Source organism: Salvelinus alpinus, chromosome 15 (genome assembly GCF_045679555.1).
Source record: "Salvelinus alpinus chromosome 15, SLU_Salpinus.1, whole genome shotgun sequence".
NCBI classification, from domain to species: domain Eukaryota; kingdom Metazoa; phylum Chordata; class Actinopteri; order Salmoniformes; family Salmonidae; genus Salvelinus; species Salvelinus alpinus.
The window spans coordinates 16,029,874-16,052,052 of NC_092100.1; the positions used below are offsets into that span (position 1 = coordinate 16,029,874).

Genomic DNA, 22,179 nt, shown 5'->3' on the forward strand with positions numbered 1-22,179 from the left:
ATACACAGCATCTGTCTCACACACACACACACACTGAAATCGTTTGTCTTTCTCAGACTGGACCCTGTGCCCAATCGGGCCATGGCCCACCCCAGGATGGCAGTGGACCACCTGGCCATGCACAAGCAGATGCCCAGGAGGCCCTCCATGTACCCCCCTCAGCAGGGAGAACTCTTCTACCCCCCTGAGCCCAGGGCACCTCCATCAGCCCTGCAGTATGAGGCCTCCCAGAACGCCCCAGGTAAGGCAGCACAAACTATACTTTTTTTCAGTGATTTCCTTTTCTTCTTTTTTGTTGTTGTATATATCTATGTATCTCGAGCTTATGACTCATCAGCTGATTTAAAAACAGTTTCTCTCTGGGAGCAATTGGACTTGTATATCTCCCAGTCGTGTGGTTTCATTGTGCTTATCTAACACCAATCATGTTGTCAATTTTCTGTGTCCTGTCAGGTAACCCCCCCTACCCCTACCAGCCCTCTCAGTACCCACCCCAGCCTCGCTACGTCCGGAACCCCCCTCCCACCAACGACCCGGCCTTGCCCCCCTACCCCGGCACCTACCCCCAGGAGCGCCAGTGTCCCCCTCAGCCCTCGAGTTCCCACTTCTCCAATGCTAACCCCCAAGGGTTTGCGCCTCCTCCGCATTATGACGGCCGTCGACACCCCGCCTACCCCCCTCCACCACCACACTCCTATCCCCACCGGGAGGACCCCTCCATGCCTGCGGACGAGGCCTCCAGAGAAAGATACCTTCCTGAGGGTTACCACCCCTCTGGCCCCCACCCCAGCCACATGAGGCCCTACACCCCCAGGGTAAGAACAGGTCTGCAGTACGAGGCTCTGCTAAAGGACAGTATACATTACTATGCCACTTATGCAATTACTTTTTAGTAGTTCAGTCATCAGCCTTACTCAGATTGAGTAAATGACCTTATTCAGCTAATCAAAATAAGTGTTCAGGATAAATCCACTTCAAAAATGTATTTCCATCACTGCAAAAGTGCGCTACAGTAAAAGTGTTCACATGTCCTGTTGTACAGGAGTCTTACAACCGGCCCCAGCCCACTCCCAGTCTGGACTACTTGCACCGCCGACGCCAGGAGATCATGGCCCAGCTGGAAGATGGGAAGCAGGTCACTCCCCCACCCTTCGCCCCCTCGCCTACTCTGCCACACCACTACGAGTCCAACTACACACAGGAGGTAAGAGGGAACTCTTGGCTGGTGTCTGTGGTTATATTCAGTGGTAGCACCAGGTGCTGTCACCGCAGTTAGTTACTTCAAAGAATAGGTCGATTTTAAAAATACTGTGTTTGTGTCACAGCAACAGCAGTACTTGGAAAACTCACAAGCGTTTTCAAAGTACCGCGAGCCAGACTACGCTAGCCAGTACTCTCCTTGGTCATGTGACACTATCGGCTCCTACATTGGCAGCAAGGAGGGGAAGTCCAGAGACAGTATGGAGAGGATGGTGAGTGTCATTAATCATTATCTAATCCCATTCAATGTCCTGTTTGTTTGTAAAGCTTGACTGCTTTTTAACATACCAAATCTGATATCTAAAGCTCAAAACATGTTCCAAAGCTCATTGTCTTGCAATAGGTCAAACATCTGTTTGTCTTTTTTCTTCTTTGACAGATGTTAACTATTCTATAGCTTTTTTTCCTTTTACACCTTGTTGACTGATTAAAGGTTACTTGCACCTTGTGTACTAATCAAAGGTCACCAGAAGCCAATAGAAGTGCTGAGATTTATTGTGAACACGGTTAAACTCAACAAATACTCCTTCAACTACAGTTTTCACTGGAGTGGGTCTGGTAGTTTCTCTATGCAACATTATATAACTAATTCCACTGGTTGTGGCCTCTATGGGTGTTGTAGAACGCTGAGGGGAAAGGTGTGGAAGGCAGGCGCAGGGCTGCCGAGGCCAGAGATGACGACCCTATCATCCCCTTCGGCTCTCTGCCCACCGTGTCACGCTTCGGGGTGATCTCCCGCACCCCCAAGACGGGCTACTTGACTGCCGGGCCAGGGCAGGCCATGACCCTCTCACAGGGGACCAATGGACCCAAACACGGCGCTGCAACAGGTACAGGGAGAACTCGCACACCTTTTGGGTTTTGCTCTGTTCGCTGCATTTCGCAGAGTCTGACTGGCTCTTGTTGTCCCCCTGCAGGGTGGGGTGCTGCCGGGTACAGCCAGCCCTCTCAGGCCCACCTCAGTGAACGGCCAGTCAAGGAGAGGGAGCAGCTGACGATGGAGCTCCAGCAGGTCAATCAGCAGATCAACAAGCAGACTGCCCAGGCGGACCATCCCAGCCCGGAGGAGTGGTCGTCAGGGAGCGTCTCCAGCCAACAGCTGAGCCTGGAGCTCCACCATGTAGAGAGGGAGATCGGCAAGAGGACCCGCCAGATAGCCCTGGTGAGAGAGACAGAGCGGCACAGAGATGGACAAATGGCGAGGGAGAAATATATATATGCGCGCACACACACACACATCCTGCTTTGATCTCTAAAATGGCAATGTGAACAGGGGCAGGGCTGAAGGAGCCCTGGGCTAATGTCACTGCTACTGCTATCCCACTTATAAAATATGAAAGAGTGAAACACAACCGAGCCCAACAAGTGCAGCTTGAAAGCTTTTCTTCTGAGACAATATTGATGTACACTCTCAAACGTACAAGCTTTGTCTCCCAGTCACTATTGTGGTGAACTGACAGTGGTGCCATTGTCCCCTTGCAGGAGCACCTTGTGAGTCATGATGGGAATGGGGCGTATAAGCTGAAGCCCACTGAGAACGGGCAGAGAGCAGAGCACTCGTTGGTCCTCAGGTAAACGGCACACAGCAAGAGTAGTTTGTTCATCTCAACTGCTGTGCCATAAGGAACCGTTAAGTTTGCTCCAGAATTCTCCCTTAAACAAAATATCTAAGATAAGAAATGTTGTCTTAGAAATTACCCACATTTTCTCACATTGAAATGGCTTTTTAAATATAAGAAGTTAAACTACTGCCATTTGATGCTGTAAAATACACTACATTAACAAAAGTAAACTCGGCAAGAAAAGAAACTGCCCTTTTTCAGGACCCTGTCTTTCAAAAAGATAATTCGTAAAAATCCAAATGACTTCAGAGATCTTCATTGTAAAGGGTTTAAACACTGTTTGCCATGCTTGTTCAATGAACCATAAACAATTCATGAACATGCACCTGTGGAACAGTTGTTAAGACACTAACACCTTACAGACGGGAGGCAATTAAGGTCACAGTCATGAAAACTTAGGACACTAAAGAGGCCTTTCTACTGACTCTGGAAAACACCAAAAGAAAGATGCCCAGGGTCCCTGCTCATCTGCGTGAACGTGCCTTAGGCATGCTGCAAGGAGGCATGAGGACTGCAGATGTGGCCAGGGCAATAAATTGCAATATCCGTACTGTGAGATGCCTAAGACAGCGCTACAGGGAGACAGGACAGACAGCTGATCGTCCTCGCAGTGGCAGACCACGTGTAACACCTGCACATGATCTGTACATCCAAACATCACACCTGCGGGACAGGTACAGGATGGCAACAACAACTGCCCAAGTTACACCAGGAACGCACAATCCCTCCATCAGTGCTCAGACTGTCCTTAATGGGCTGAGAGAGGCTGGACTGAGGGCTTGTAGGCCTGTTGTAAGGCAGGTCTTCACCAGACATCACCGGCAACAACGTCGCCTATGGGCACAAACCTACCGTCGCTGGACCAGACAGGACTGGCAAAAAGTGCTCTTCACTGACGAGTCGCAGTTTTGTCTCACCAGAGGTGATGGTCGGATTCGGTTTATCGTCGAAGGAATGAGCGTTACACCGAGGCCTGTACTCTGGAGAGGGATCGATTTGGAGGTGGAGGGTTTGTCATGGTCTGGGGCGGTGTGTCACAGCATCATCGGACTGAGCTTGTTGTCATTGCAGGCAATCTCAATGCTGTGCGTTACAGGGAAGACATCCTCCTCCCTCCATCCTCCTCCCTCATGTGGTACTAATGCCACAAGAGCATTAGTGAGGTCGGGCACTGATGTTGGGCGATTAGGCCTGGCTTGCAGTCGGTGTTCCAATTCAACCCAAAGGTGTTCGATGGGGTTGAGGTCAAGGCTCTGTGCAGGCCAGTCCAAGTTCTTCCACGCCGATCTCGACAAACCATTTCAGTATGGACCTCGCTTTGTGCACAGGGGTGTTGTCATGCTGAAGCTGGAAAAGACCTTCCCCAAACTGTTGCCACAAAGTTGGAAGTGCAGAATCTTCCAATGGCGCCGAGATTTACACCACTCCAGCTGACGCTTGGCATTGCGCATGGTGATCTTAGGCTTGTGTGCGGCTGCTCGGTCATGGAAACACATTTCATGAAGCTCCCGCCGAACAGTTATTGTGCTGACGTTGCTTCTAGAGGCCGTTTGGAACTCGGTAGTGAGTGTTGCAACCGAGGGCAGACCAGTTTTACGCGCTTCAGCACCCGGCGGTCCCATTCTGTGAGCTTGTGTGGCCTTTCACTTCGCGGCTGAGCTGTTGTTGCTCCTAGACTTTTCCACTTCACAATAGCAGCACTTACCGGGGCAGCTCTAGTAGGGCAGAAATTTAACAAACTGACTTTTTGGAAAGGTGACATCCTATGACGGTGTCATGTTGAAAGTCACTGAGCTCTTCAGTAAGGCCATTCTACTGCCAATGTTTGTCTGTGGAGATTGCATGGCTGTGTGCTCGTTTTCATACAACTGCCGGCAATGGGTGTGGCCGAACTAGCCGAATCCACTAACTTGAAGGGGTGTCCACACACTTTTGGGTGTATATGGTTGCACAAAGGACCAGGAAAAACAATTGAAGGAATGCTTGAAAAAAAGTGCCATATGCGTTTCACCAAAGCTTCTCTTGTGATCAACGAAACAATGTGGTTCGTGGTGACAAAATGATGAATTCACTGTCGGTACCACCAGTGAGATGCTACTTGCATTGTTCTCAATGTTAATGGCTTAACTAACAAGTCATTACGTAATTCATGAAGATTAAAAAATATATATATATTATGTAGAATAATACAAAATGTTTGATTCATTGTTTCTTCCTATCTCTCTCTGACCTTTCATTCTCTGCAGTGAGGGCTGTAACGGTCCCAGTGGTGTGCTGCAGGACGGCAGTGTGTCCAGCGGTGGTTTGTCCTGCCTTACCAGCAAGACCTCGTCCCTCAGCCTGTCTGCAGACCCCATCGCTGGGGGCACTGACCGAAAGACCAACGGCGTGGTCCACCTGTGCTCCTAGCCACACAACTGGAGTCTGGTATTACCACCACAGCTACAACTAACCGATCAGTCAACCACATAGAGCCTTGGGAAACCCCTCGTCCTCTGAACGTTAGAACCGTTCCACTGTCATTGAGACACAACCAGGTCCTCCAAACTGTCTGGTATACCCTACCTACATCCACATTTGCAAAATCTGATTGACGCCACTAAGACAATTTTAACTTGATTACAAAACGTGTAGAGAGAGACGCCACCTCTCTCCTTGCTTAAAATGGCAAGAGACCGTTCTAGGTTTCTTACAAAGAGGGATTTGTGATAGAAGGGCTAGGAGTATCTAAGTAACTGAAAAAGCCACTGATTTGCAAATGTGGATGTGGTGCCATCATAGACAACGGCGCTTCATTTGATACAACACAAATTTGCACACTTGCAACTTTAGTCTGTCTACAACTAAGCAGTATCTGCCCTGAATTGAATATTTTTTCATTTTAGTTTTTTTTGTTCTGTGAATGAATGTTTTTTTCATATAAAATCTCACCCTGCCTTGGAAACCAGATGTTTAGATTTATGCTCCATGAACTCAAACCCATTAATGATTAGAAGAATAATATAACGATGAGACCAGTTCCTTGGTTTCAAATAGATAAGGCCACCATAATCGCATTGACATTAATTACATCTGTTAGCTTCACAATGTGCAATTTTCTTTATTTTTTTTGTAGCATCGCTACAGCAATATTCGTGCTTAGCATATATGCATGTCCTGAAATGCGGAATTTGTGTTTGGAATTAATTGTAAGTTCTTGTTTCTAAGCTGCAATGCTTTTCGCCAACCATTTTTTTTTTTTTTTGCGTTTCGTTAAGATGTAAATGTCCTCCTTCAGAGAACCAAGAGTCAAACTTATCAAAATATCTCAATCGCATAGAAACAATACTTGTTGGCAAACGGCTGTGAATACGTTTGCGCATATCCATGATAATACAAATTGAAGATGACACTGGCCTCTTGAAGGCAGAGAACGCCTTTCAACTGGGCAGTTTTGAGATTTAGATGAAACTATCAGATACATTTTAACAAGAAGCAAAGGCTCCCTTGTGTCCACTTCAGTGGCCTGACCCTCTTTTTGCATCTCCCCTCACCACTACCACCACCTTCAGGATATTTACTTCAGCCTCTACCATCCATGCTTTGGTATGGGGCTGATGAGGAAAAGGATATATACATTTAGGCTTGGCATTCAAGCTGTCGTCTTTTGGGTGTAATTTAAATTCAGTGATGGACTAGGTGGGAGGGAATCAAAACATGGATCAAGCATACGTCTGCCTGTTGATGGGGTGGTCAGAGGTACTGGGTATATGGAGTAAAGGAAACATGAACGAAGCCAGACATGACCCATGGCTGGAATTTGAGACCTTGATCTACAAAACATATTTGCACTTTCATAGCTTTAAGGATGGTTTGTACTGAGTATATGTATTTATTAAATGTACAGTATTTGCATCCTGAGGATGGATATAACATTAAAAGGTCAAACTTAAAACCACATTCTGTTTTAAGAACGTGTAGTTCAAGATGGCCATGGTTGCTCCCTAAGGTCCTAATAGTGTTGGCCATGTTGTACAGAGCAGGGTTCAAACAGCCACTCTGTTTTTATACATCAATCTACTGTAAAATTATTATTTTTTTTCTGTAGAGTTACGACATGTTCACTTCCACAATTGTGACACCCGGTATGCTGTCAACATACCCGTAACACCGCAAATTACAGGAAAGGTGAAATTCCTTTTTCAGTTCCTCATCTCCACTCCTCTGAGCACCTTTTTCACCAATCGCAGCAGACATTTGTCTCGTTTTAATTTATTTTAACTTCCAAGAAGTTGCTCTAGTAAAAGGGGTTGTGATGCGTTCCCGGAGAAGGCTTTAATCATTTGTAGATGGGGGTCGATGCATAGGAGGTGACAGGCCACTGAACTGGGCTAAGGCAGAACTACAGTTAGCAAAGCAGTTAGCATCACTGGAGACAACCACAGCACCACCACACAGGGTGAGAGGAGACTAGGAAAGGCATTTTGACGACACCAAATAAGTGCTTTTTCCCAAATATGAACAAATGAAGTGCTGCAGTTGCATTATCTGCATTACTTCTACATTTTTTACGTGCTTAAATTATCGCCACCCCTCACACAGATGCAATTTGTTATTCTCAGATGCATGCGAACTATGAAATTAAGTACTACAAGCTTACTTTCCTTCTTGGTAAGATTAATTCGCAGAATGTATTCAAAGGTGTCATATTGTGAAATGGTGGCTGGGATATTCCATTTGAATTCAAAATATATCCAACAACTGGATTAGTCAAACTTGTTTTAAATCTAGTCTTTGTCTTTATGGAAATATGTTATACGTGTGTTATTTAGTTACATCTCACTTTTTTGTTTTTCTCACTGATCTCATCTCACTTTTTGAGATTTTATTTCAAATATGAAATGGCTTACACTGTATATGTATGGACTATATACACATTATACTGTACTGTATTTGTACAGTATATGCACATTATACTGTATGTATATACACATTATACTGTATGTGTATATACACATTATAATGTATGTGTATATACACATTATACTGAATGTGTATATACACATTATACTGTATTTTCAAAGCCAGACAATGACACTGACTTAAGTCAATTCGTCTCCTATAGAAGTTCTCTGCCTTCTGTGCACATGACATTGAAATGTCCATTAGTCCTCAAAAGTTGCTGACTTTTTTTGGAGTTCTCCCCAGTTTGTCCCAATGCTTTGTCTGCACTCATGTCAGAGCATTGGATAGCAATCTAGCAATATTATGGAAAATGACTGTTAACAAGAGGACAATGTAGGCTAATCAATGCAGTTTGCGTTACTCTTCATGCTAATCATAACCAATGGTCCTTCAACCCTCCTTATTAACCATGACAGAGTTAAGGACATGAGGACACAGTCCCTTAATTGGCATAGCATCATGCATGTTTGTGATTACAGAAGTTATCTCGCTTTAGTCACCTCTGTATCATGTAGTGGGAAATGAATTGCGTTGTAGTGTAGCCATCGTGGTGGCTAAATGATGGTGGTTGTTTGTAGTAGTTTTAGAGCACTTCATAGGAAAATAAAATGTGTATCATTGTGCAAAAGCACCTGTAGTTCTGGGGCTGAACAGAACTGCAGTCAACTATGCTGTGTGCATACATAGCCCAAAAATATTTTGGTCTGGGGAAGTGACGACCATTGGTGTTATCATAAGGTCACATGACTTGCTTTCCATACGGAAAGAACTCCCATATATGATATATTTGTTTGATCTCTGTGGCTTTGACAGCCCTGACTTTCTGCCAGGAACTTCATGTTGGTTATCTGAAGAGCAGTGTTGTTCCAGAGGTCAAATGACTATCAATACATCTGTCAAACCATATGGTAAAATCAACTACAACAATTGCATTTCTGACTGATCTTCAGGTAATGCTTACGGTTCAGTTTCAGATAGCTCTATGTATTTGGACGAATGTTCCTCCATCAGTGTCATCAATACAACATGTCTCCTTACTCATGTACATCCATCAGTGTCATCAATACAACATGTCTGAGCCTTTTATAAGGAGACATGTTCCTCCATAAGTGTCATCAATACAACATATCTACCTATAAAAGGCTCAGTCTGCCTTTCCGAATGTGGGTTAATAATGCACACTTTTGTCTTGAAGGTATGCAGACCTTTTTACAGAGAAAATTGAAGTCCTCAGGACTTGGTTGAGAGTCGTCTGGGTGTTAGCAGCTAGGCCAGGGATGCTAATTTACCAATTTAGTGAGATGGGTCAACATACAGATTTACCGTGACTTGACTCGGTGTTGAGGAATTGGGATGTCTGAGATTAGACCAATGTACACTACCGTTCAAAAGTTTGGGGTCACCTAAATGTCCTTGTTTTTGAAAGATAAACACTTTTTCCCCCCATTAAAATAACTTCAAATTGATCAGAAATACAGTGTAGACATTGTTAAATGTTGAAAATGACTATTGTAGCTGGAAACAGCAGATTTTTTATGGAATATCTACATAGGTATACAAAGGCCCATTATCAGCAACCATCACTCCTGTGTTCCAATGGCACGTTGTGTTAGCTAATCCAAGTTTATCATTTTAAAAGGCTAATTGATCATTAGAAAACCCTTTTGCAATTTTGTTTAGCCAGTTGAAAACGGTTGTTCTGATTTTAAAGAAGCAATAAAACTGGCCTTTAGACTAGTTGAGTATCTGGAGCATCAGCATTTGTGGGTTCGATTACAGGCTCAAAATGGCCAGAAACAAAAACCTTTCTTCTGAAACTCGTCAGTCTATTTTTGTTCTGAGAAATGAAGGCTATTCCATGTGAGAAATTGCCAAGATATTGAAGATCTCGTACAACACTGTGTACTACTCCCTTCACAGAACAGCACAAACTGGCCCTAACCAGAATAGAGAAGTGGGAGGCCCCGGTGCACAACTGAGCAAGAGGACAAGTACATTAGTGTCTAGTTTGAGAAACGGACGCCTCACAAGTCCTCAACTGGCAGCTTCATTAAATTGTACCCGCAAAACACCAGTCTCAATGTCAACAGTGAAGAGGCGACTCCAGGATGCTGGCCTTCTAGGCAGAGTTGCAAAGAAAAAGGCATATCTCAGACTGGCCAATAAAAAGAAAAGATTAAGATGGGCAAAAGGACACTGGACAGAGGAAGATTGGAAAAAAGTGTTATGGACAGACGAATATAAGTTTGAGGTGTTCGGATCACAAAGAACAATATTCGTGAGACGCAGAAAAAAATGGAGGCAGGCGCACCATCTATCAAGCATGGTGGAGGCAATGTGATGGTCTGGGGGTGCTTTGGTGGTGGTAAAGTGGGAGATTTGTACAGGGTAAAAGGGATCTTGAAGGAAGGCTATCACTCCCTTTTGCAAAGCCATGCCATACCCTGTGGACGGCGCTTAATTGGAGACAATTTCCTCCTACAATGACCTAAAGCACAGCTCCAAACTATGCAAGAACTATTTAGGGAAGAAGCAGTCAGCTGGTATTCTGTCTATAATGGAGGGGCCAGCACAGTCACCGGATCTCAACCCTATTGAGCTGTTGTGGGAGCAGCTTGACCGTATGGTATGGAAGAAGTGCCCATCAAGCCAATCCAACTTGTGGGAGGTGCTTCAGGAAGCATGAGGTAATCTGAAGAGATTTCACACCAACAAATTGACAACTAGAATGCCAAAGGTCTGCAAGGCTGCAAATGGAGGATTATTTGACGAAAGCAAAGTTTGAAGGACACTTATTTCAATCAATCATTATTTGTAACCTTGTCAACGTCTTGACTATATTTCCTATTCATTTTGCAACTAATTTCATGTATGTTTTCATGGAAAACAAGGACATTTCTAAGTGACCATAAACTTTTGAACGGTATTGTATGTTCTTGATACATTTATTCAGTTATTTGCCTCAAAAAAAATTATGTTACTATTTTGTAGACACACATACTGGTCTCTCGAGGCATCCTATGATCTTTAAAAGCACAGATTTAGGTTGGACCGGTTTTATACATATAATTGCTGTGTAACATTTTTTATTTATAATTATACTCATTGTTTTTGTTGCTGTTGCTTGGGAAGGCACTTCACATTTAAGCAAACGTAATGATTGGCTACAACAGCTTTGCTGTGATGCATTGTAGAGACAGAATTTGCAGAAGGTTCACCTCTCACCGGTTTTTATTTATTTATTTTTTATATTGCCATGCTTCATGGGTGACATGCTGACTACACTGTGCATTTCAGGTAAAATAACAACCCAATGTTTATCTCAGGACAAATTAGCTAGCAACAGCAAGCTAGCTAGTTAAATGTCCACGAATATTTAATGTTTCGACCTGTCCCCAAATGAATGTAGTTTGTTCAGAGTTTTGATATTTCAACCTGTGTCTCCTGATGGCATCTGGTGTGGATGGAAAAAAATCAACATGCGCATGATGGCACAAGCGGACCCACGCGCGTGCCCGGTGTAGTCAGCATGTTAGGCTACTTAACATGCTGTGGTTTCTAAGAACAGCTATCAGAATTTAACATTTTCCTTGCATGAAGAGGAAGGAACTACCATTGCCCGCACTGGGAAAGATAACTTAAGAGTTAATTGATTACTTTTCTGGGTTTGTCAAATTACATCGTTTGCATACATTTTCACAATTTTGTATCTTTGTTTTTGCAGAGGTACGGTATTATGATCTTGGCCCATCATTGAGGGAACCATTTTGAATTGAGCTGTTTAAAGCACCGTCTGTTGCTCAATTATATTTTCATAATGAAGTATTTGCGCTGGTGCAACATTTTAACCTTTTTTCAAATTAATATAATATTGAAACTTAAACATGCATGTTTGAATATGTCCTTGTAAAGTTTTTGAAGTATTCATTTAATTAGAAAAAATAGGGGCAAAATTCATGAGTGCTTAGTAAATGTGATCCTTTGCATAGTATCTGCATAGGAATTCTCTTCGCTCCATACCTTCACTGCTATCTTTTGAATACTGTCTGGTCTCAGTCGCTCTATTGTTGATTATTGATTGAAGCTTAAGAAATGTGACCTGCCTTCCAGCAGGCTATTGACTATTTCAAAGTTTAATATGGATACATGTAGGTTTGTCTATACAGTACATCAACTTGCAACTGTTAATTAAACTCCTTCAGGAGTCCGCATTTATATTAAATGGTCTCTACGAATCAGCCCTGGAAACATGAGTCAATCGGCTGATTTCCATTGCAGAGCCGAGGAACCGCTTATCCTTTCTGAGACAAAGGAGTTCAGTGCCAGATTCTCTGGGGAGGGGTGAGTTTCCCGGAAGTCTTGCAGCACTAACGTCTTTACCAGTTTTACAATTGTAAAACTGTGACGCGCTAATATTAAAGATCCATTGATACCGGGGAAACTTGCTTATTTGTTTACATAGCCATTTGGTGTCTGTTAAATAGAAACCCAGGGAAATTATGTTTGGCATGTTTTGGCTGTCACTTAGCATTGTTTGGTCTGTGTTTTAGATGGTGTTAGGCTCGCCAGAATTTGAGGACAGACTTCTGTCTTTACGGAGGGGCTCCCGAGTGTCGCAACAGTCTAAGGCACTGCATCTCAGTGCTAGAGGCGTCACAACAGACCCTGGTTCGATCCCGGGCTGTGTCACAACCGGCCATGATTGGGAGTCCCATAGGGTGGCGCACAATTGGCTCAGCATTGTTAGGGTTTAGCCGGGGTAGGCTGTCATTGTAAATACATTTTTCTTAACTGACTTGACAAGTTAAATAAAAAACGACCCTTCTAAAAGGAATGTTTTGGAAGTTGTGTAGAGATCACAATAGTCTTAATTTATACTTTCTAATTTAAATGGGGTGTGTGTGTGTGTGTGTGTGATATGATCATTAAGACAAGTATTGGGTAAACACAGTAACACTTGACAGTAGGATAGCCATACACCAAGACACGAGTAACTTCTGAATTCTTTGCCAAGAATGTCACATTCTTGCCCAGGAAATGTCTTGTTCAGTGATTCATTTGACTAAATACTGTGGAATTGTTTACTTTGGACTTAGTTGTCCTTTTTAGCAATCATATGATGAGTTAAAAAATAAGTAACATAGGATGACATATTAAACCACCCTGACAGGGAATTGATTTCCATGTGAGCGGCCATGTCCCAATGGGAGAGACCGCTTCATTTCAGATTGTTTTCTTGTTCACGCTGAACACACTCATTGCTTCCACTCAAATTGAATTCCTTGTAATAAGATGGGCTGTTCTTGTATTTTTTTTCCTTTGTATTTTTTACATATTTTCTAACTTTGGGAAATGTAATTGCTTTTGATAACTACTACCCAAGTTTTCTTTGTAAGAGTTTGCTTAAATTAAGGTACAAGTTTAACTTCAACATTGTTTTTATATTATACTCCCTTAAGGAATGTTTAGAATGAGATTTCTCCAATTTGGATATAGGTCTTATACCATTTTTCTTTGTTAAAGAATTCACTGTGTGAAAATGGGATTGCATTTTTGTATAATACAATTGCTTTTGTTTTGTTTCTTTGAGGGGAGAACTGGAAGTTTGAAGTAAATGTAACTTATGTGCAACAGTGATTCTTTACTGGCAGGGACTGTAATTAAACAATATTGTGAAACCGATGCCTTTTAAACATCTTTTGTAGTTCTACACACACACAGCTGTTTTATATGGCATAGAGCAACATTTGTCATACGTAGATTTCTTGTCAATATTGTACGATGTATGGGGTATTTAAGCAGGCTAAAGACAGTTTACTGTTGCTACATCAATATTAGTATGTACGATTATACGAATGAGCTTGTACTTTTTTGTTCTTCACTGTGACAATTCTCTGTGCATTTGGTTCTATTTGTATCATTTCATATGAACAAATACTTGCGAAAACATTAGAACATTGGGTCACAGGATGTGGGACCAACGATCAATACTTCAAAGGTTGAGCTGAGTAAATGGTCCTTTCTACAGCCCCGGCGCACTGCAGGACACTGACCCTGTCCCCTATGAGGGACTCGCCAGCTCAAATCGCAGCCGATATTTTTACGTTCCACACAGTCATTTACTTACAAGGAAATTTACCTCAGGTAAGGCGTCAATTCATAACATTGTTACGGAGAGTTTAATATGGTTTAAGCCATGGTGAGATTGGCTTATAATTGCATGTTCAAAGATCCCACGTATTGAGGCTAGCAACAGGTATTCATTTCTCAATGGCTAGCTGAATAAACACGATCAACTCAAAGCTTCTCAACATAAAATAGAATATATTTTAAGTCTTCAAACTTAAACATTTTTATTTGTTTTTCAATGTGTATTTGCTTAGATGGCACTCTAGAGTTGACAAAATTATACATTTCATGAGGTTTTGCGCTTCCGAACTTTACAAGACCTGGATAAAATATTATACACGTTAAAGAAAATGTAACGTCCACTCACTGTTTGCTGCCTTTGATAGGGGGTATGTTATGGTATCACCTTGACGTGGTATTAAAATATCACGTATTGGGAGAGCTAACAGAGCGGAAATTCTTTTAAAATGATGAATTGTCACCAAATCATAAATTGATAGCTCCCGTGTTTGCTTTTGTTCGTTTTTTGTACTTTGCGTTTCACTATTTTACAGCGGGCTCCCACGATGTGAAGAAAATGTTGGACTGTGGAAGTTATTTTCAAAAGTGTTATGGTGTTGGTTAAAATGTGTGCTGCAGTGGCGGCTGGTGACTTAGGGAGGGGGATGGATGAAAGTTATATTGAATGCGTTCAGGTTTAAGCCAATGGTATGACATGCTATTATTGGAATTATATTTTGATTGTTTTGAATGATTAACACATCAGTATTTCAAGGTATCTTAAAGATCGACTCTGCATTAGGGGAAATAGCACCACTATACCAACGCTAGTCAATGTCAAATACAGGTAGCCTAGTCAAATAATTAACATCCAATCACATTAACCCTTACACTCTCGCGGGGATTCCACTAACGGTCCGTATGTAGCTGCTGCTCATGTTGGTATCTGTACTGATGGCGCAAAAGCCATGACAGGGAGACCTAGTGGAGTGGTAATGCGCATGCAAGCAGTTGCTCCCAACGCCACTTGGGGACACTGCAGCATCCACGGGGGGCTCTTGCTGCCAAGGGAATGCCTGACAGCTTGAAAGACGTTTTGGACAATACAGTGAAAATGGTTAACTTTGTTAAAGTAAGGCCCCGAACTCTCGTGTATTTTCTGCACTATGCAATGATATGGGCAGCGACCATGTAACAATTTTACAACATACTGGTTATCAAGGGGCAAAGTAATTGACACGTTTTTGGAATTGAGAGAGGAGCTTAAAGTTTCCTTTACTGACGATCATTTTCACTTGTCTGACTACTTGCATGATGACGAGTTTCTCATTAGACTGGCCTGGCCATCTGGGTGATGTTTTTTCTCGCCTGAATTATCAGAATCTAGGATTACAGGGACTCTCCGCAACTATATTCAATATGCGGGACAAAATTGAAGGTATGATTAAGTAGTTGGAGCTCTTCTCTGTCTGCGTTAACAAGGACAACACACAGGTCTTTCCATCGTATTATATTTTTTTGTGTGTAAATTAACTCAAGTTTACGGACAATGTCAAATGTGATATAGCGGTGCGCAATTAGGCAGGTACTTTCCCGAAACAGATGACACAAACAACTAGATTTGTTATCCCTTTCATGCCCTGCCTCCAGTCCACTTACCGATATCATATCTGTACAAGAGAGCCTCATCGAAATTGCAACAAGCGGTTCTGAGAAAATCGAATTTAATCAGAAGCCACTGCCAGATTTCTGGATTGGGCAGCGCTCAGAGTATCTTGCCTTGGCAAATTGTGCTGTTAAGACACTGATGCCCTTTACAACCACATACCTATGTGAGAGTGGATTCTCGGCCCTCACTAGCATGAACACTAAATACAAGCACAGGATTGTGTGTGGAAAATGATTTAAGACTGAGACTCTCTCCAATACAACCCAACATTGCAGAGTTATGTTCATCCTTTCAAGCACACCCTTCTCATTAACCTGTGGTTAGTTATTCACAATTTTCAATAAACTCCTATAAGAGCTCTTTGCCACTTCCCAGTAGCAAGGTTGTGACACAAACTTACACTCATTCTTATGTTTAATACATGTATTGTATAGTGTGTGTCTGGCAGGCTTACAATGTTGGCAAAAAAAATCAATTTAAGAGTGCGCTGACCCTGGTGCCAGTGTTGCTAACTTAGCAACTTAGTCGCTATATTTAGCGAGTATTCAGACCCCTCTAGCGATACATTTTTAAAATTTGACAAGCGACTTTCTCTGGTGTTATTGGAGACTCTGACGTGAAAGCACGTATCGTTCTTACTCTTCTCGACGAGCAGCGGGTGCTGCTGCAGTCCGAGCAGGAGATGTTCACCCCTCCGCGTCCAGACTGCAAATGAATCGCGCATGCGGGAAGCCGCCGCTGCCTGATCCCGCCCTGGTTTACATTCAGGGCGGGATGTAAATGTAAAATGTTCTTTGTCTAAAATAAATCTCTGCACTAAAATAAATCACTGCATTTGACTCACACAGCCTCAGTCACTTACTCACCATGTCCACTTTGTGTGTGCCTCTCTGTGAATAAGCTAAACATCTAGCTGGCTAGCTCATCATGTCTCTGCCTAAACTGTACACTAAAAAATACATAAAGGAGTGGGAATCAAACCCTGAATTCAAAGGCTTGTTGAAGCCGTTTATTGGAGACGATACACGGGCATACTGCCTCTATTGTAAGGCTGATTTCTACGCCAGACTTAGTGATGTAAAAAAACACATGACAACTCAAAAACATACTCAAAGAGCAAAGCCTTATAACAGTTCCACCCAAAACAAGCTGCCATTTATGGTTAAAAAAAATTGACTCTGCAAAAAAGGCTGAGGCCACCATGGCATTAGCTATCGCTGAACACTGTTCTATGCTGGCATGTGATCACAAAGAAGCATGTAGAGCTGCTTTCTCAGACTCCACTGCTGCTACCCACTTCAAAATGCACAGGACAAAGTGCACAGGAATGATTAATGGTGTTCTAGCACCATACTTTCTGAAAAAGTTGGTCGCAGATGTGGGTGACCAGCGTTTCAGCCTCCTCGATGAGTCCATGGATGTGTTTCTAAGTACCTGGGGGTTGTGATAAGGTACTTTAGTGACACCAAGCAGACAATTGTATCAACATTTCTGGGGCTTGTTGAGTTGGAGGGAGGAGATGCCAAATCTATAGCCCGTGCTGTTGTGGCTTTCCTAGAGAAGTGTTGTCTTAAAAAAGAGAAACTCCTGGGGATAGGGACTGACAATGCCTCTTATGACGGGGATTAACAATGGGGTCCATCAAGTGCTGAAGGAGGAGTATGGCCTCAAATATCTGGTTCTTATTTGCTGTGTGTGCCACTCTCTGCAGCTTGCTTATTTGTAGTTCTAAACATATTTAGGGTGTTTTTTTGCTCACTTTTTGTCTCTCCCACGACGTTATTCCTCTCTCCTACAGCGTCCATCACAATTACATGCACATGGCCAATTATGCAAATTAGGGGATGACGTCATTTAGCGACTTCAAGCGACTTTTAGGACAGCCAATAGCTACTTTCCTTACTGAGGAGTTGGCAACACTGCCTGGTGCTAGAGGGGCTACGCAACTGGAGGTTGAATGTTTGAAGGGGTACGGGACTATAAAAACTTTGGGAACCACTACATGAGACCTAGAGGCGCAACTTCGCAAGACTTTCTGGAACGCTTGCGAAACAGACCAGGTTTGGGGTTTGAGAAGTCAATGAGAGAAGTGAAAAAGTATTCCTTTTAGTTAATTTTTCCACTCCCTAAAGCCTCAACCTAGATTTGAGCCAATGTCTTTAGTAGTTGAACATGTTATTACTCTAACCTTGTGAAAGTGGCAAACTGACAAACTTTTGTCTAAAACAACTTTATATTGAAGGAGTGCCTTTGATTTGACGGCCTGCAAATGCACAATTCGGCGCAAGATGACAGTTAGATCTGATGATTTGTTTCTGCGCATGAGTTTAGCTAGCCAACGTCGCCATGACATCGCCTACACGTGTGATCGGGAATTCCTACTGGAGAAGTAGTTTCCACCTATTTTCATCCTGTCTTTGGCTGCAGTGTCCACTAGAGCTGCAGTGTCTGGTAGTTTCCCCTTCCCCTGATACTTCATTGATCCCTACATTTACATTTTATTTCACTAGGCAAGTCAGATAAGAACAAATTCTTATGTACAATGATGGCCTCCCCCGGCCAAACCCTCCCCTAACCCAGACGACGCTGGGCCAATTGTGCTCCCCTATATGAGACTCCCAATCACGGCCGGTTGTGATACAGCCCGGGATCAAACCCGGGTCTGTAGTGACGCCTTAGACCGCTGCACCACTCAGGATACATGCCATCGATCAGCCAGAGTCCACAGAGACAGCTGGTTTCTAAATTAGCCATTGACCAATGACCAAAGGAGTTGAATAACCCTGCTACAGTGGTGTAAAGTACTTAGGTAAACGTATTTTAAAGTACTACATAAGTAGTTTTTTTTGGTATCTGTACTTTACTTTATATTTTTACAACTTTTTTTACTTTTACTTCACTACATTTCTAAAGAAAATAATGTACGTTTTACTCCATACAGTTTCCCTGACACCCAAAAGTACATTTTGAATACTTAGCTCGACAGGAAAATGGTCCAATTCACGCACTTATCAAGAGCACATCCCTGGTCATCCCTACTACCTGATCTGACAGATTCACTTAACACAAATGCTTAGTTCGTAAATTATGTCTGAATTTTGGAGTGTGCCCCTGGCTGTCCGTAAATAAAAAACAAAATGGTGCCATCTGGTTTGCTTAATATAAGGAATGTGAAATTATTTATACTTTTACTTTTGATACTTAAGTATATTTGAGCAATTACATTTACCTTTGATACTTAAGTATATTTAAAACCAAATACTTTTAGACTTTTACTCTATTTTACTGGGTGACTTTCACTTTTACTTGAGTCATTTTCTATTAAGGTATCTTTACTTTTATTCAAGTATGACAATTGGGTACTTTTTCCATCACTGCCCTGCTATACCCTGACCCAGACCCCTCTCCCCGCAGAATGAGGCTTCCCCAGTTTGTGTGGACGCTGGGGCTGCTATTGCCCTTGCTGTCAACCTCCCAGGCGTTCAAAGACATCTGCAATGCCAAGCCCAAAGACGTGCCCCTGGAGCCCAGGTGCGTCTACCGCAGCCCTGAGGACGAAGCCCCGACAGGGGACGCTATCCCGGAGAAAGTCCCTGAGAACACCAATCCCCGGGTGTGGGAGCTGTCCAAGGCCAACAGTCGCTTCGCCCTGTCCCTGTTCAAGCAGCTAGCCCAGGGCAAATCCAGCGAGTCAAACATCTTCATGTCCCCTATCAGCATCTCCTCAGCCTTTGCTATGACCAAGCTGGGCGCCTGCAACAACACGCTAAAACAGATTATGAATGTAAGGGGTCTGAAGTGTAGCCCACAGGACTGTTAAATAGGCCTGGTAACCAACATCAAAAAGCCAAAATATAAAACCAAGATTGAGACTTACTATACATTTACAAGAACATGACTCATTCAGCATTTTTTCATCCACATTAGGCAGGAAGAACTTAGAAATGTGGGGTTTCTATCAATTCACATGTTCACTCTTTCTTGCTCCTCTAGTGATAAACATTTTCTTTTTAAATGAATGGCAACAACCAATAACAGCTCAGGGCATCCCAATGTCTGATCTCTGTCTCAATCTCAATTCAGGTGTTTGAGTTTGACACAATCAAAGAGAAGACGTCGGACCAAGTGCATTTCTTCTTCGCCAAGCTAAACTGTCGTCTGTACCGCAAGAAAGACAAGACGACAGAACTGATCTCAGCCAACCGTCTTTTTGGAGAAAAGTCTCTGGCATTCAATGAGATTTACCAAAATATCAGTGAGCTGGTGTATGGAGCCAAACTCATGCCACTCAACTTCAAGGTCTTTCCCTCTTGCATTGTCTATAGCCTACAGCATAATTTTGCATTTTCACACATCACAAATAGATATTATATACTCTTTAATAACAATGTGTGTTCAAGAGTTAAACCACTTATTACTATAATGGAACAGCGTTAAGTCTAATCAATTACATGCACCATTACTACATGGTATTTATCTGCAGTCACACAGCTGAGTAATTACAGTGCCTTCTGAAAGTAGTCATAGCCCTTGACTTACTCCACATTTTGTTGTTACAGCCTGAATTCAAAATTGATTAAATATATTTTTTCTCACCCATCTACACACAATATCCCATAATGACAAAGTGAAAACGTGTTTTTAGACATTTTTGCACATTTATAAAAAATTAAATACAGAAATCTTATTTACAGGCATTGGAAAACCTCCCTGGTCTTTGTGGTTGAATCTGTTTGAAATTCACTGCTCGACTGAGGGACCTTACAGATAGATAATTGTATGTGTGGGGTACAGAGATGAGGTAGTTGTTAAAAAATAATATTAAACACTTATTGCACACAGTGAGTCTATGCAACTTTTGTGACTTGTTAAGCACATTTTTACTCCTGATCGTATTTAGGCTTGTCCTAACAAAGGGGTTGAATACTATACTTATTGACTCAAGACATTACAGCTTTTCATTTTTTATTCATTTGTAAACATTTCTCAAAACAGATCCACTTTGACATTATGGGCTATTGTGAGTAGGCCAGTGACACAAAGTCAAAATGTTATCCATTTTAAATTCAGGCTGTAACACAACAAAATGTGGAAAAAGTCTTTCTGAACCAAAGTAATTCTAGACATGTAGAAATGCAATTCTGTGACCATGGGTCTTTTAGGAGAAGCCAGAACTGTCACGGGTGACCATCAACGATTGGATCGCAAACAAGACTGAGAACAGGATTCAGAACACCCTGCCGAAGGACTCGCTGAACTCTAACACTGTGCTGGTCCTGGTCAACACAATCTATTTCAAGGTGTGTTGAGTTTATTTCCTCTCTGCCTATGGAGGGCCTTTGAGCCAAAACTACTTCATTTTTGCCTCCACGGCCTTCCATAGCCACCACCCAGGCACCCATTTCCTTCCATTCAACTGTCATCTCTGCTGTCTCACAGGGTCAGTGGAAAAGCAAATTTGACAAAAAGAATGTCTTCAAGGCTGACTTCTATGTGAGTAAGTCCAAGACGTGCCCAGTGTCCATGATGTACCAGGAAACCAAGTTCCACTACGGCAGGTTCACGGAAGACAAGGTGCAGGTGCTGGAGCTGCCGTACCGTGGAGATGACATCACCATGGTGCTGATCCTACCTCTCAAAGACACACCCCTGTCTGAGGTAGGAGCCTACTGTCATAATTTACACTGTTCACTGACAATTATAGTGTACAGTACTATATCACACTGAATTTTCGTTCTGCCAATGATGTTCTAAGGTGGAGGAGAACCTGGACTTGAAGAAGCTGACTGGCTGGCTGCATAACATGAGGGAAACCTCAGTGTCGGTGCATCTGCCACGCTTCCGCATCGAAGACAGCTTCAGTCTGAAGGAGAAACTGCAGGCCATGGGGCTCGAGGACCTCTTCAGCCCCAAGGACGCCAGCCTGCCAGGCATCCTTGAAGATGAGGCGAATGATCTGTACATTTCCGATGCATTCCATAAAGCATTCCTAGAGGTATGTACAGTAGGATCATGATTCAAAAATCCATTCCATAAAGCATTCATAGAGGTATGTACAGTATCCATAAGGATCATGATTCAAAAATCCATAATGATCATCACTAAAAGTAGCTGGGGAAACAAACGTCAACAAACAAATTAACAGATCAAACGTGCATCGGCTGGGGCACACGGTTGGGGCACTCTATTCACTTTATTATATCAATGAAAATGATCAACTTTCAAAACATTTTTGTCCAGTAACTTAACGAATAAACAACTGTTGCAGGTGAATGAGGAAGGCAGTGAGGCGGCTGCTGCCACGGCTGTAATGGCCGTCGGCCGTTCCATAAACTCAAACCGGGAGTTGTTTGTGGCCAACAAGCCCTTCCTCCTGCTCATCCGAGAGTCCACCATCAACACCATGGTGTTCACTGGCCGAGTGGCTGACCCCTGTGACCTCTGATCACACACTTCAGATATGTCATTCCCCAATGTAAACTGTCATGTCATGCAACTACCTACTTCTGATCTCTGTATTGATCTAAAATAAACCAAATGGGATGAACAGTGGAC

At 42.8% G+C, this 22,179-nt stretch overlaps 2 protein-coding genes across 6 annotated transcripts in view; both read left to right on the forward strand.

The window, feature by feature from the left end:
* The window catches only part of LOC139539544 (roquin-1-like), a 34,385-nt gene extending 20,877 nt beyond the window's left edge, over positions 1-13,508 (forward strand). The window contains exons 11-18 of one of the 4 annotated variants that reach the window (XM_071342597.1): positions 57-241; positions 454-815; positions 1,043-1,204; positions 1,326-1,472; positions 1,883-2,090; positions 2,178-2,422; positions 2,743-2,831; positions 5,129-13,508. In XM_071342597.1, the coding sequence (XP_071198698.1) occupies positions 57-241; positions 454-815; positions 1,043-1,204; positions 1,326-1,472; positions 1,883-2,090; positions 2,178-2,422; positions 2,743-2,831; positions 5,129-5,291 (1,561 nt within the window). In that variant the 3' untranslated portion in view covers positions 5,292-13,508. Of the gene's footprint in view, positions 1-56; positions 242-453; positions 816-1,042; positions 1,205-1,325; positions 1,473-1,882; positions 2,423-2,742; positions 2,832-5,128 lie in introns of all 4 variants that reach the window. The other 3 variants (XM_071342598.1, XM_071342596.1, XM_071342599.1) reach the window with 3 other exon arrangements.
* Positions 13,509-13,792: 284 nt separating this feature from the next.
* LOC139539546 (antithrombin-III-like) lies at positions 13,793-22,176 on the forward strand. Of its 2 annotated transcripts, XM_071342602.1 has the most exons (7): positions 13,793-13,970; positions 19,039-19,408; positions 19,708-19,923; positions 20,787-20,924; positions 21,064-21,282; positions 21,380-21,619; positions 21,893-22,176. In XM_071342602.1, exons 2-7 carry the CDS (start codon positions 19,040-19,042, stop codon positions 22,067-22,069), a joined length of 1,359 nt encoding a protein of 452 aa, XP_071198703.1. In that variant the 5' UTR covers positions 13,793-13,970; position 19,039; the 3' UTR covers positions 22,070-22,176. The 2 variants fall into 2 exon arrangements, with proteins under 2 accessions (XP_071198703.1, XP_071198704.1); XM_071342603.1 differs by lacking the exon at positions 19,039-19,408 and having other exon boundaries at positions 13,818-13,970.
* The last annotated feature ends 3 nt before the right edge of the window (positions 22,177-22,179 follow it).

Excerpts from the sequence above, each read along its gene's own strand:
- LOC139539546 (XM_071342602.1), top strand. The coding sequence starts at position 19,040 with ATGAGGCTTCCCCAGTTTGTGTGGACGCTGGGGCTGCTATTGCCCTTG. Across the intron at positions 19,409-19,707 it reads CGCTAAAACAGATTATGAAT|GTGTTTGAGTTTGACACAAT; the intron begins GTAAGGGGTCTG and ends ATCTCAATTCAG. Across the intron at positions 19,924-20,786 it reads TCATGCCACTCAACTTCAAG|GAGAAGCCAGAACTGTCACG; the intron begins GTCTTTCCCTCT and ends TGGGTCTTTTAG.